Source organism: Pseudopipra pipra, chromosome 3 (assembly GCF_036250125.1).
Source record: "Pseudopipra pipra isolate bDixPip1 chromosome 3, bDixPip1.hap1, whole genome shotgun sequence".
In the NCBI taxonomy this organism is placed as follows: Eukaryota; Metazoa; Chordata; class Aves; order Passeriformes; family Pipridae; genus Pseudopipra; species Pseudopipra pipra.
Window position 1 is genome coordinate 112,991,842 of NC_087551.1, and position 13,866 is coordinate 113,005,707.

The 13,866-nt window shown below is 41.3% G+C and overlaps 1 protein-coding gene across 3 annotated transcripts in view; it reads right to left on the reverse strand.

Annotated features, from left to right (window-relative positions):
• The window catches only part of PKHD1 (PKHD1 ciliary IPT domain containing fibrocystin/polyductin), a 267,993-nt gene that overhangs the window by 15,592 nt on the left and 238,535 nt on the right, over positions 1 to 13,866 (reverse strand). For all 3 annotated transcript variants that reach the window (XM_064650787.1, XM_064650789.1, XM_064650788.1), the window contains 2 exons: positions 3,398 to 3,533; positions 2,799 to 2,886 (listed from right to left, as the gene is read on the reverse strand). In XM_064650787.1, coding sequence (XP_064506857.1) covers positions 2,799 to 2,886; positions 3,398 to 3,533 — 224 coding nt within the window. The remainder of the gene's footprint in view (positions 1 to 2,798; positions 2,887 to 3,397; positions 3,534 to 13,866) is intronic.

The following is a 13,866-nucleotide window of genomic DNA, read 5'->3' on the forward strand; positions in this document are numbered from 1 at the left end:
CATCAGTTTCCCTCTTGTTGTGAGCTATCAGGGAATACATTCTGGCCCAACACCTACACTCACCATGGTTGTTATTTTTGTAGGCTCTTTTTAAAAGTTATAATTTACTTTGCAAATGGATCCCCATTTTATTGTGTGTATCTTTGAGCACCAGCCAAGTCCTGGCCTTTGAGTGATGCTGACCAGGTCTGGTCTGCATTCAGGCTCTTGGGGTGAGAGGGTTGAAATCCTAAAGACTGACAAATTTCCAAATGTTGGTTCAGGTGGGGGTGAGATGCCAGAACTTCCTTAGGATGCTGGACTTGCTCCAGTGATCACAAACACAGACTTTTGCCTGCTGAACAGCATATCATAACTGTTCGCTTTATGAAGCAGGTGGCTTAACATTTTATTGCAGTTAAGCAACACAGGTGAAGGTACATCAAGTTGAATGTGAGGAGGACATCTCTGCCATTCTCATGTTCAGGATATTGAACAATGTGGAGAAGTAGCAAACCAATGTACGTCCAGTTGTCCAACACAAGCTCTTAGGCAAAAGCATGCCACATATTAATTATTTAGCAACAAAAATGATAGAGTTTCCCCAGTCTATGACTATGGTACTGTTTAATTGCTAATATCCACTAGTTTTGACTACATATATGGTTTTATTCTATTTTTGTATAGCATCTAACACATCAAACCTCGAATTTCATTGTATGTCTCCAGGCTCAGCTGGAGTGAGATAGATGGATAGACAGATAGAGAGATAGATAGATAGATAAATAGATAGATAGATAGATAGATAGATAGATAGATAGATAGATAGATAGATAGATAGATATCAGTGATATATAAATAACCAGTAGTTTATGCTGTGAATAGACTTGATGGGGATGTAGGAATCTAGATTTCTTTAATTGCTCCAGCCAAAACCTGGCTCATTTGTCTACTACCCGTGATCCTCCTTATACAGTATCTGCATGGACTACTAAGATTTTCTTGGCTCTGACACTCACTGTAATATGGATTTTAGAGAGGGTCTTGTCAGCTATGTTCAAATACTTTATAATTGCCATTTCTAGTCTGTGATGAAGCCTGGAGTGCTGTACTGTACTTCTCAACAGAGACAGTCTCAGCTTTCGGGCACATATGCTTCAAAGCCCAGAATATTACAGATATATATGGGAGTCTTCACAAAGATCTCTCAGGCAAGCTGGTATTTAACGTAGAAGGAGCTAATTTGGAGCTAAACTGCTTTCCACGAGGCAGTTTGGCTGCTGTCAGATGCAGCAGCCTCAGTGTGTGAGACGGGACCCATTTCCATTAAATGCCGCTTTCATGTGCCTCGAAAGACGGGAGCAATAAGGACGTTTGTCAAAGGAAAAACTGCAGCAAACTATTACATGCAGAACATCTGCACTGTGCAGCTCTTTCCTTGCTGGAGTTTATTGACTATTAATTTGATGCATGTATCTTTTAAAGAATGTCTAGTGCACTTCTCTTCAGTGACTTTCTCTTTTTTCCTATCTTTTTCGCTTTCTCACTTTCTTTTTCTTTTCTTTCTTTTTCTTTCTTTCTTTCTTTCTTTCTCCCTCTCTCTTTTTTCTTTCTCTCTCTTTCTCTCTCTCTTTCTTTCTTTATTCTCTTTCTTCCTCTCTTTCTTCTCTTTCCTTTCTGCCTTTTTGTGTTCTATTTGTTTTTCCTTCCTTCCTTCCTTTCCTCCTTCTTTCCTTCCTTCTTCCCTTCTGTCCTTTTACCCTTCTTTCCTTTCTTCCTCCCTTCCCCTCTTCCTCCCTTTCTCCCTTCTTCCCACTGTCAGCCAGTAGTTGATCCAATAACCTGTGTCTCTTCCAGACCTAAGAAGTTTAGGAACGCCCTGAGAAAGGCGTGAAAAGCAGCAGAAAAGACCAAAGTATTTTTTTTAACCTGTAAACCTGGAGCTATGATGGGACAGGAATAATTTCTGATTAAAAGAAACAGGGATTGAAAGGATGAGAAGTTCTGATCTACAGCATGAACACCACTTATCTTCTCCAAATGTGAACTTTTCAAGTCAAAATTAGCACGCATATGGGCTTTTTGTGAACAAAATTCTTTTTCTGCAATAGGAAACCTCACTTCTCATTTTGTGTGTTTCTTGTCTATATTTAAATATTTTAGCAATTAAAATTAGGATGTGTTATAATCAATATAATTTCCATTTTCTAGTTTACCAGCATATGATCTTCCCCAGATTTTGGTTTAGCACTCTGCTTAAACAAGATTCTATATCTAAGCATGTTCATATAACCTCGAGGGAAATGCTCACATGCTTAAAGTTAATCCTGAGTTCAGGTCTTTCAATAAATGAGGACCAGAATGGAAATATTTAGATTGTCATGAAAAAAAAACCACATTTTCACATTAAAATATGCTAATGGAAAACAATAGGCAATTGTTTCTGTCTGTGCTTGGCCAGATCCCTTGCTGGGATAAACAGGTTGTCATGGACTGTAAAGAAATTGTCCTAAATAACATAAACTGAAAATCAAGTGTTAGTATTTGCAATTCTTCATTCTTGCCTTTTTGATCTCAGATATGCCTTTTCAAGACAAACTTCCTTAAAGCTACCAGAGCACAAAAATACTTTGTATAAGCTTTTCTTTCTTTTTCTGCAGCATATGACTGGGCAGTTCACCAAACTCCCACTGCAACCTTCTGTTTCCATCCCAAAGACTAGTTTTCAAATTCACTATTTCTCAGGGAGAACCAAATTTATCCACCATTCTGCACATCTGCTTTGCCATAACCCCTGATATAAGGAAACACGTCCAAACCTCTCAGCACAGCCTCGGAGGAGCCCTTGAGGTGAGCTGATACAACCCAGGGTTCTGAAGGAGGCCCCAATTTGTCAACTCTTTGACCCTGGCAGGAAGAACAAAACAGAAGAATTAAGGTTTTGTCTCCTCAGCAAGAGGAAAGAAAGTTTTGATAGGTTTAACAACTGTAATAATTTTTAATGACCGGTTGGAGAGCAGTTTGCACCTACATGTCACACGTTACAAAGTTCAGCAGAACTCTTTACAGAATGGGTCAGGTTGGAAGGGACTACAGTGGGTCATCTGATCCATCCTCCCTGCTCAAGCAAGGTCATCCCAGAGCATATGGCACAGGACTGTGTCCAGATGATTCTGGAATATCTCCAATGAGGGAGACTCCACACCCTCTCTGGACAATCTGTTCAATGCTCGGTCACTACACAGCAAAGTTCTTCCTCATGTTCAGGTGGAATTTCCTGAGAATCAGTTTCTGCCTGTGGCCTCTTGTCCTCTTTCTTGGCACCACTGAGCAAAGCCAGGCTCCATGTCAAAAATGTCAAATGTGAAAATAGTACAGAATTAGTAGAAGTATCCGTCAACAGAGGGGGGCATCCTACCTTTCTGTCCAGGAAAATGATTTTTGGCTGTACAGGAAGTTGCTTCTCAATTTCTCCATCTGAGGGTTGCACCTGAACAGAGATCTTGTAGGGTCTCACATACAGACATGTTTCTGAGTGTTGTCTGCTTGTGTTTCTTTCACAGGCAAAGGAATGTAAAAAAAAAAAAAAAATCAGAAAATTAATGTTATGAAAACACTCATCTTTAGTCCCAGGCCTAATTCCCATCTTGCCTAGGAACGACACTTTATCTTCTCTTCTTGTGACTTTTTACCTTGGTAATACAGGTGTCAATATTCTGTTATGAATAGGAAGGAGCACTATATCAAACACCTACTAATTTACCTTATCATCTCACTTTGATTCCTTGGGTGAGAAGAGTATGTATGAAATACAATACAGACAACCTTTCCAAGCAGAAAGCAGCACCAAAGTAATAAAATATCCTTTGGTTTTAATCCTCAGCTTACAGATGAAGAAGTGAGAAATGAACAAAATAATTTATGTTTCCTGTCCAAGGGAAAGATTTCCAGTGAAAACCTCTGAGCTCCTCTAAGAACAAAGTTTTGGTTCCTCTACACAAGAGCAGCACTTACAGGGCTTTCCTGCATATCTTTATCCTGCCATCACCTTCATCATCTGCAAAGTCTGCAGACTGAAATAAAGCAGTTACAGACACCCCCCTTGAAAGATACTGGTTTTTCCAAGCCTGAAATTTAAATTAGAGCATCCCAGGAGAGTGATTTTGCATTTGAATAAAGAATCAACACTTTATTCTGAGCCTGGATCATTTCATTCCCTCTCCCAGTGCTTTGTATCATTTAGAATCTCATATATATATATATATATAATTTATATATATATAAAATGCTCTAATCTGCAATTGCAATGAAGTGGCTGGAGCTTTGGTATTGTCTTGAAATGAAAGAATAAAAGCTATTCATTGATCTCTAGTGTTTGCTTAAAGGTGTTTACAAATACGAGATATATGGAGCATAAGTTTCCTTTGTTTTTAACTGATTTTTTTCTAGGTTGAGTGTTGGTTGTGGATTTTTTTCAGGGTATTACTCTGCACTACAAACCAGAAGCAGTTGATACTGCAGCTGATGGGAAATATTGGTCTGAACCACAGATGCTGGAAAGATCAACTGAGGTTTTAAGGATATGTGCAGGCTCAAGAGGTAGCTCAAGGACTAGAGATTCAGTTCTTATCTTGGTTCTTTTTCTTTCATTTTTTGTGTCAGTGGAAAAGTCTGAAAGGCAATGCTAGGTTTGAAATTCATGTCAAGGGCATCAATAATAAGGTGCTCTTATCCACCTTCTTCCAAAAATGTGCATTCAACTCTGTGACCAAAACTCACTGCAGGAACAACATACCAAGTCACACCTGTTTTCCTCATTTTCTGTGAGCTCCCTGGCTCCCTCTGCTCCCAGACAAGTTTAGGTGAGTCTTGTTATGGTTTCTGTAAGCCCCAAATAATTTTGTTTCTCTCCTCAGTTTCTGTAAAACTGATAACAGAAAAAATGCCCTGACTCAACGTCCCAGGCCCTACATGGCAAAACTGTGCTTACCTTGCACATAAAGGAAGGCTGCTGCAAAATGTGGATCTAGGAAGCAGTTCCCACTCCCTGGGGTGAGTAGAATCACAGAATGGTTTGGATTGGAAGGCACATTAAAGATCATCTCATTCCACCCCTGCTGTCATCAGCAGGGGCACCTTCCACTAGACCAGGTTGATCCAACCTGGCCTTCAATAATTCCAGGGATGGGGCAGCCACAGCTTCTTTGGGCACACTGTGCCACCCTCACAGTAAAGAATTTCTTTTTATCATCTAATCTAAATCTCTCCTCTTTTAGTTTAAAACTGTTCCTCCTTATTCTATCACTTTTTGGGAAAAGTAATGGCAAAGAAAACAAAAAAAAGCAAAATAGATATGGATGCCTAAAAATTGAAGCTTAAAAGTGAATGCCTGCTTGCAGGTAATTTGAACCTGGTTAACACAGCAGGGAATATGGTGTTTATATCCCACATGGTCCAATCTGACTCGTGCAGTGAGGGAACCCCTGCCTTAGGATTCAACCCTGCACACAGCAAGTTATATCCCTGCAAGTGATGTCAGTGTGGAAGAGGAGAAAGGAGCAGCCTGCTGCTCCCCTGGGGATTTGTGCTGGAAGGAAAATAGGCTTTTTCCTGTCATAGCTTTGCCACAAGGAGGTGGGGAAGGACAAACGTGCCTGTAGCCTGGCAAAGACAGGAGCAAAGACCTGCCTTCCTCCTACGGGCATGGAGGGCATGATGTTTGTCACTACCCTGGAGTCTCCTGCTGGGCAGGAGCAGGTTGTTTTGCAATTCCCTGCTGACAGAGAGCATCTTTGATGCTCAGTGCCTTGCAGCTCTTCTAAATGTGGGCACAGCAGGCTGCTGGTGATACCTTAGTGAGCAGGGATACCAGGGATCCCAGATCCCATCAGCATCAATGCCAACATGTGGCTGCTGAATATGCTGAGGCTCCACAGGAGAGCAAATGTCTGTCCTTCAACAGCATGGAAGTTAGAGGGCATGGAAAATCAAGGGTCTGCTGCAGGATTAAAGCTTGATTGAGAAACTCAGTGGAGAGATTTGGGGCAGAAGAAATGAAGTGCCTCTGAAATCAAGGAGAACTTGTCATTTTTATTATAATTACAATAATAACTGTAATCATAAAATCAGAGAATTATTTGGGTTAGAAGGGATCTTAAAGAGCATGTAGTTCCAACCCCCCTGACATGGTCAGGGACACCTTCCACTAGCCCAGGTTGCTCCAAGCCCCATCCAACCTGGCCTTGGACACTTCCAGGGATGGGACAGCCACAGCTTCTCTGGGCAACCTGTGCCAGGGCTTCCCCACCTCGTAGGGAATAATTTCCTCCTAATATCTAATCTAATATCATAATATCATGTCACCACAATAATTACAACAACAATAATAGTAAGATAATGATGATGATGATGATGATAATAATAATAATAATAACAGCTACTATTATCAATTGGCTTCAAGGGAAAAGAAATTGGGCTGAGAGTCTGGGTCAAGTGTCCATTAAAGTTGATGGATACATGTCTACTAGAGAACTAAATAATGCCAAAAACCACACCTTGGCACTGACACATGATTACCTCTACCATTAAACTGTCACTCTGTCACAAACTCTGGTCTAAATCCAATGGCAAAGTCAGGGACAACTCCCAAATGATCTGGGAGCTAATACAGACAAAGAATACTCTCACCTGGCAGTTTGGATGAGGCCACCCTGAAATATGTCAGCAGTCCTTGGTACCAAAGAACACTCCCTGGCATATTTTATTTCCTATTAAATATAGACATTGAATCTAATTGAACAGTTTTCTGGGTATGTCTGCAATGCTTGCACTGCAAAATCAGTATATCCTTGTAAGGGGAAGGAAATTGGGAAGAATTCAGGTAATAAATAATATGTCAAAATGAATCATGAGCCAGACAAAGAGAGATTTTTCTTTGTTTTTGAAAACTTGAGATTGCTGGTGAATTCAACACAGGGTACAGGAAAGAAGATGCTGCAGCAAGGACAGGAGATGTTCAAGATGAGAACTCATGGAAGGCAAAATAGGTACAAATTCCCTGGAAGGACTGGGAGAACTGTTGCCATCTTTGGGTGAGAGTGGGTTCTGATGTCATGTGATGATGAAATAAGCCAGGCACCAGTACCTTTGCACTCTCAGCTGCACTGTTAGAGCTTTGTCTCCCCCTGCAGATCTTGTCATTGATTAATAGAGACAGGGAAAGAAACATGAGCATCCAGAAGACAATGAGTAGTCTGAGGTCATTCCTATTTTAAGCAAAAAAGATAATTTGAAGGATGACTTTATTTCCACCAATGTCCATGTTTTCCCATATGATAGAAAGAAATTAAAGAGAATGAGAGTCCAGCTCCTGGCCCTGCACAGAATAGGCCCAAGAATCACATCATGTGCCTGAGCATTGTTCAAATGCTTCTTGAGCTTTGGCAGCCTTGGTGCTGTGACCACTCCCCTGGGGAGCCTGTTTCAGTGTCCAGCCATCCTCTGGGTGAAGAACCCTTCCCTGACATCTAACCTAAACATCTCCCAACACATTTTCATGCCATTCCCTTGGGTCCTACTGCTGGTCATCAGAGTGAAGAGATCAGTGCCTGCCCCTCTACTTCCCCTTGTGAGGAAGCTACAGACCACAATGAGGTCTCCCCTCAGTTTCGCCTTCTCCAGGCTGAGCAAAACAAATGACCTCAGCCATTCCTTGTATGACTTCCCTCTAGACCCTTCTTTAGGGCAACAAAGCTGGTGAAGGATCTGGATGTGGGATCATCAGAAATGTTTAGAAGGAGGGGGACAGAGCAGATGCCTCAGATGGGAGAGAAACATTCCCCAGATTTATTAGTGACTTTCATTAATTGCTGTAGATGAGTGGAAATACTCCTCTTTACAAATCCAGTGGTGAAGAGCTAAGCCAGGCCTCCTCCATAACACAGTCCCCAAGTTTACTGTGGGAGAAAGGTCTTTTATTAAATGTAAACAGCATCCTGCCGGAGGTCAGAGCTTTGCCGCTGCCGCCTATCCCAAGGTAATACCACTTTAAGCTCCACATAAACTCTTAAACAGTTTCTATCCTAAAACCAGACCGTAGGTGGTACAGTTTTTTACGATATGTTATAATAGTGCAATAAATCTGTTAGCTTAAAATCGAATCTCCGTGGCCTTTTAGAGAAATCATCATTAAATGCAAGGCCCTGTTAATGATGCCATCCCAGTGAAATTGTTTAATCTGCTAGGGGGGTGGAAGGTCACCAAATGAATTTTTTATAATACATCAACTTGACACGCAATAGGGAAAACTGTAATAGATAAAAGCAAAGGAAAAGGGCACTGTCTTCTTCTGATAGGTCAATAGCAGCCAAGAGAGTCACTCATCCACTTTTCCTTCACTACCGTGCTCCTTTTCCATTTAATATGGACACCCAATTAATACCTCAGCACCATAGACAACCTCATTTTAGGTGAATTATAGCAATTTCTTCCCCCTTCTCTGAAATGAAAGTGATCACAATACATCATAGCATTGTGCGAATTAACGTTAATTGATTCGAGTTACCAAGCATTGATGGGCCACTTCTATAATCTGGTCCTTATTGGGAGCTGGAAGGGATGGAGGGAAGATTAGATTGCATCCCCCGTTGCTTTGACGACGGCGGTCACCTGATGGCTTGTTAGACAGTTGTAGGCTTCTATTGCCGGCCCCAGTGGGGTCGTCAGTAAACTGGAGTGATGTCCAAACATCATTACACGCTGCTCCGATATTAAAGCAAAGGGATTAGCACCTTATTGCAAGCAACCTGGATTTGTCATTGTGCTGTCGTTATCCAATTTCCAGATGATAATGTGACTGTGGCCTGCGGGCACAAGGTCCTACAGCCAAACCAAGGTGCCTCTGTATGTGTGTGTATATATATATATATATTTATGTACACTTGTATACACATATGTACATGCATACTTCCCCACAAAGACCCAGCACCCCAAGCCATTTAACCCTTTGCTCACCAGATTCCTGCTTAGCAAAGCATGTGGAAGAATTTTTCTCCCTTTCCCGCTCGACACACAGCAGTGGTCAAGAGCATGATGGAACAGCAAAGCAGCCTGACCTGGGAGCTGACACGGATGTCACTCACTCAAATGTCACAGCAGACAAGCTCTGCTGATGGACGTGACACCACTCACATGTTAAATAAGGTGGAGTGGGAAAAGGATTGGTCTCTTGGAGATTTGGCTGGCAGCTCCTCTCTGCTGTTGTGCCTGTGTCGTGCAAATCATCCCTTGTACTGCAGGTCCCACTCATTTTTAAGAGGGAAAACAGATCCAGTTGAATTTTGGAAAGCTATTGTCAGAGCAAGCTATGGTTTTCACTACAGTTACATGGTGGGTAGGACTTCTAATAGCCTGATTCTTGAAATTCAAAGGTGTCTATATAGTTAAAGAACTTATGTAGCAGCATCATCCCTCATATGACTGTTCCTGACATTGGTGATTCATCTTTGATGTCCAGTGTCAGGTCCACCAGAAGCAAAAATTTAGCAAAAGGCTATGTGATGAAAAAATTCCACTTCTGGGAACCACAATGACTCCTTTAAACTCTCTCCATGTATATTGTCACCGTCTTCAGGGAGGGAAGACGAGTCTAAGTCTCTGAGCTCATGATGACCAACTACCCCTTTTGAACCATGTCACAACTACTCAGTTTCCCAGTATGAAAAGAATTATAAATTGAGATCAAAATAATGAAATTTATCCTGATTCCTAAAGTGCAACAGGATTACAGAGTTTTATACAACATGACACTCCTTTTGCATCTATTAACTTTCACTTTATTCTCATGAAATTTCTTATTCTGTTTCTCCTATAAGAAAGCCAATACAGAATCCTACTCTTTCGATTAGAAACCCTATAGGTTATTCATATGCACTTTTACACTGTTTTACTAGACTGCTAAATGAGGTATTGACCACCTTAACTATCCCCAAACTACTACTAAACAAATAAATAAAATTCAGAATATAGCTTTGGCCATGTGGCCAAGGGAAAAAAAAATTATGAAAATATTATTGAATGGGAAATGGGATATGGTCTTTTTCCAGTTCTATTGCAAGATTCTTCCAGGTTATTATCTGAGGAGGAACCTATTTCTCTTTTTAAATGCAAATTTACCTCTTGATAACTTATACCCATTTGTTCCTGTGCTGCCATTGTCCATCAGTGTCTAGAGATTCCTCTCCAGTATTTACTCTTCCAACGTATCTTCACAGATAGGATGCTATCTCCCCAGATTTGCTTTGACAAGTTAAACAGATTCTTTACTAAATGGTTCTATGATTCTATTCCTTTTATCTTAAAATAAACTCAATTTCCATGATCGTCTTAAATGTCCTTTACTGTATCTACTTGAGCTGAGTTTGTCCTGTTTGCACATCAACAGTAAGAGTGGCACATTCTCCACAAGAATATGCTCTTTACACTGTCCCTATGAACATCTGACCTAAAATGAACTAAGTTTAATTTAAAGGAGATTTTAAGGTTAGTTTAAGATCCTGAGTATCATCTTTTCCACATCTTCACTTTAGGGGTATGTGGCAGATAAAACCTTGATAGAACCTCAAGTGCTGCAATAGCTGCAGCTCTGACATCAGGATTTTTAGCATCCTGCCTTTGCCTGCTCATTGTAGGAAAAGTTGGATCCCTACACAGAAAGAAGTTGTCATGTCCCTTTTGTAAAACCCTGTGGAATTCCACACCCCAGCCTGCCTGGAACCTGCACAAAGGTTACCAAATCCAAGCACTTTGTGTCAGTGTCAGAATTCATCTCATCTGAACCTTTAGCCCTGTCTGCCTGTGTGTGTGCCATGTGACACAGAGAATTAGTGGTAATATCTCATTTAGTGCTCTGCATGAGCATTGCTGTTGGAATGAACAGTTCTTTGATGATTTGCTTCCCTTTTATTCCTTGCTGTGAGTCTCAAACACCATTATTTCCTGCACACATGCAGTTTTTCAGAGGCTACCCCAAACTTAACTCTTAACAAAGAAATATTTCAGTTTGTAGCAGCTTAAAAGTCCATCAAGCTGGAGTAAAGTACCCTGCTCTAGTATGGGGATATGGACTAAATGGCTTCTGGAAGATGTCTAGAATAATATTTCTTATTTTGTAAAAAGGCATTTGCACAAACACACACAATACATCCACAGTTGTGCTTTTTTGTTCTTTCACTTTCATATTTATATTGATATCAGAAAAATTTTCGAAACAGAGATTTCTGTCTCTAAATACATCACAGTGTATATTACACAGAGACATTCACAGGAAGATAAACTATGCGATAGACATCTCTGACTCTCCAGCTGTGCACAACTATAGCAGTCACAGCAATCACCTCTGTCTTCTCTTGACAAATTAATGAGCCGTGCTTGAAGTGACCCTAACAAAGGAGTTAAATTAAAACCATGTAAAAAAGCTCTTCAAATCATAACAGACAAGTCATTTTTTTAAAGGCTTGGCAATGTGATATACTCACTTACTGACTAGATACCCAGCCACAGCAGGGATTCCAAGGCTCCTTCAGCCTTACTCTCCTGGGCTGCAAAGATGAACATTCAGTCTGTGCAAATCAAAGATTTTTTTATTGTTGTCTTACAGAATCATAGAATCATTAAGGTTGGGAAATATCTCTAAGATCGAGTCCAACCAATAACCTGGCAACATCGTGCTCACCACTAAACTGTTTCCCCAAGTGTCACATTCACGTGCCTTTTGAACACTTCCAGGGGTGGTGATTCCACCACTGCCCTGGGCAGCCCACTCCAGTGCCTGAACATCCTTTCAATGAAGAAATTTTCCCTAATATCCAATCTAAACCTCTCCTGGCTCCACCTGAGGCCGTTTCCTCTTGTCCTATCACTTATTAACTGGGAGAAGAGACCCCACCTCACTGCAACTTTGTTTCAGGTAGAGAGAGAGAATGATGCCAGAGGAGTCACTAATCTGAAAACACAGGGAAATGGGCCAGGGAGGAGTGCAGGTCCTGTATATCTGACAGCCCAATTGAGTTCTGCACAACTCAGGGACGAAAGCAGAAAAATACAGTGGAATACTTATCCTGATTTGTAATCCCAGCCCCATTATCCTTGCCTGTGCCAGCAAAAAGAGAGACAGATAGACAGTGGGGATAGTACATGTCCCAACAGGAAAACCCTGATTTCATTTCACAAGTTATCTGTGGCTTTATTGCATCAGAAATGTCAGCCATGAGTAATTCCAGAAAAGCTATGACTGATGGGGAGCAATAAATAACACTGCAAAGGAGCCTGAGCAGCTGAGGGTGGATGAGAACTGAGCTGGTCCATGACCTGGTGATCTGGATGTTCTCTTCATTATATATGCCAGGTCTTCCCCTAATTGGGAGAGGGAATCTATGGCTTCAAGTTAGCACTCCTCTTGTCCCTGCAGTAAAACAAGCTTCTTCCTAGGGACCTTTCCTGATCCTTGCTGCTTGGAATTTTTCCCAAAGCATGCACAGACAGGGAGACAAACCCCAGCTGGAAGAGCAGTCCCAGTGTGGAGATGTCATTTGTGTCTGAAAAAAGGCAACCTTGAGGTTTCTTTGATGGCACACAGAGGAGGGTTCTTCCCTCCTTTAGGGGATCTTTTGGGACCATGTGATGGAATGGTATAAATAATAGAATCATGGAATGCCTTTAAAGATCATCTATTTCCCACCCCATGCCATGGGCAGGGACACCTTCCGCTATCCCAGGTTTCTCCAAGCTCTGTCCAACCTGGCCTTGGACACTTCTAGGGCGAGGCAGCCACTGCCTCTCCAAGCAATCTGCGCCAGAGCCTCACCATCCACTGCAAAACCTCCTGTGTCAGTTTTCCACTGTCCCATTTTGCAGTGTCCTACAGTGTAGCACAAACACCCCCACTAACAACAGTGATGTTAGTTCTGCTGCTCAAAAATCCTGTGTGTCTTCAGAATTTGGCCCTGATTTAAGATTCGTTCTTGCAAATAATATTTTCTCACTGTGCTTAATACAACACCACAATAAAAACCCTCAGAAAAAACAAACCAAACGAAACCAAAAGCACAAAACTAAAAACAACAACAAAAAAAATTCCCCACGCTTGAAAGCAACAAACCAGAACCAAAACAATAAAACAAAATAAAGATTCCTACAGTCACAGGCCGGTATCCTCACTGTGAGTGACTCTCTACCACAAGCCACACAGTGTCTAGTAGAAAAGCATTTGAATAGTAGTTTGTATCGCTGGCAGACATCAGGATGGTACAGGGGTCAGCAGTAAATGGTAGAGGATATGGTATTAATTAGAGAGAGTAAGTCTTAGACAAATCCAATTTCTTTCTTGCATAGATGGAATAGGCTTATACTTGGGTAAGGCTCAGTAGTGCACAACATCAAAAAATAACATTATGCAATATCAAGAGAGTACACAATGAGGTTGCCAAACATCAAATCCCACGTCCCCTATTAAAAACAGATGGGATATTACCTTTTTCATATTATCCATATGCTTTTAATACAGATTGAGGATCTGAGGCTGAAATATTCTGCTGTCTGGTCCCACCCCAACCCTGCTCCTCACAGCCTCCTCTGCAGACAGGGGCTCCCATCTGGGCTGTGCAAATAGTGGCTGCAAGAGGCTGAAAAGAGCAAGATGGAGACAGGAAGGAGGGAGAGAAAGGGTTGTTTCTTGCTGTGGAAAAGAGGAATGACCTTCCAAAAGTGAGTCTTAGTATAGAATATCAATTAAAAATTAGAATGTACAAAACTGATAGAGAACTTGGTAACTGGCAGAGCTCAAAGTGAAATTATTGTAAAGCAAAGGAGTGTCCTGTGTTGTTCTGTCAA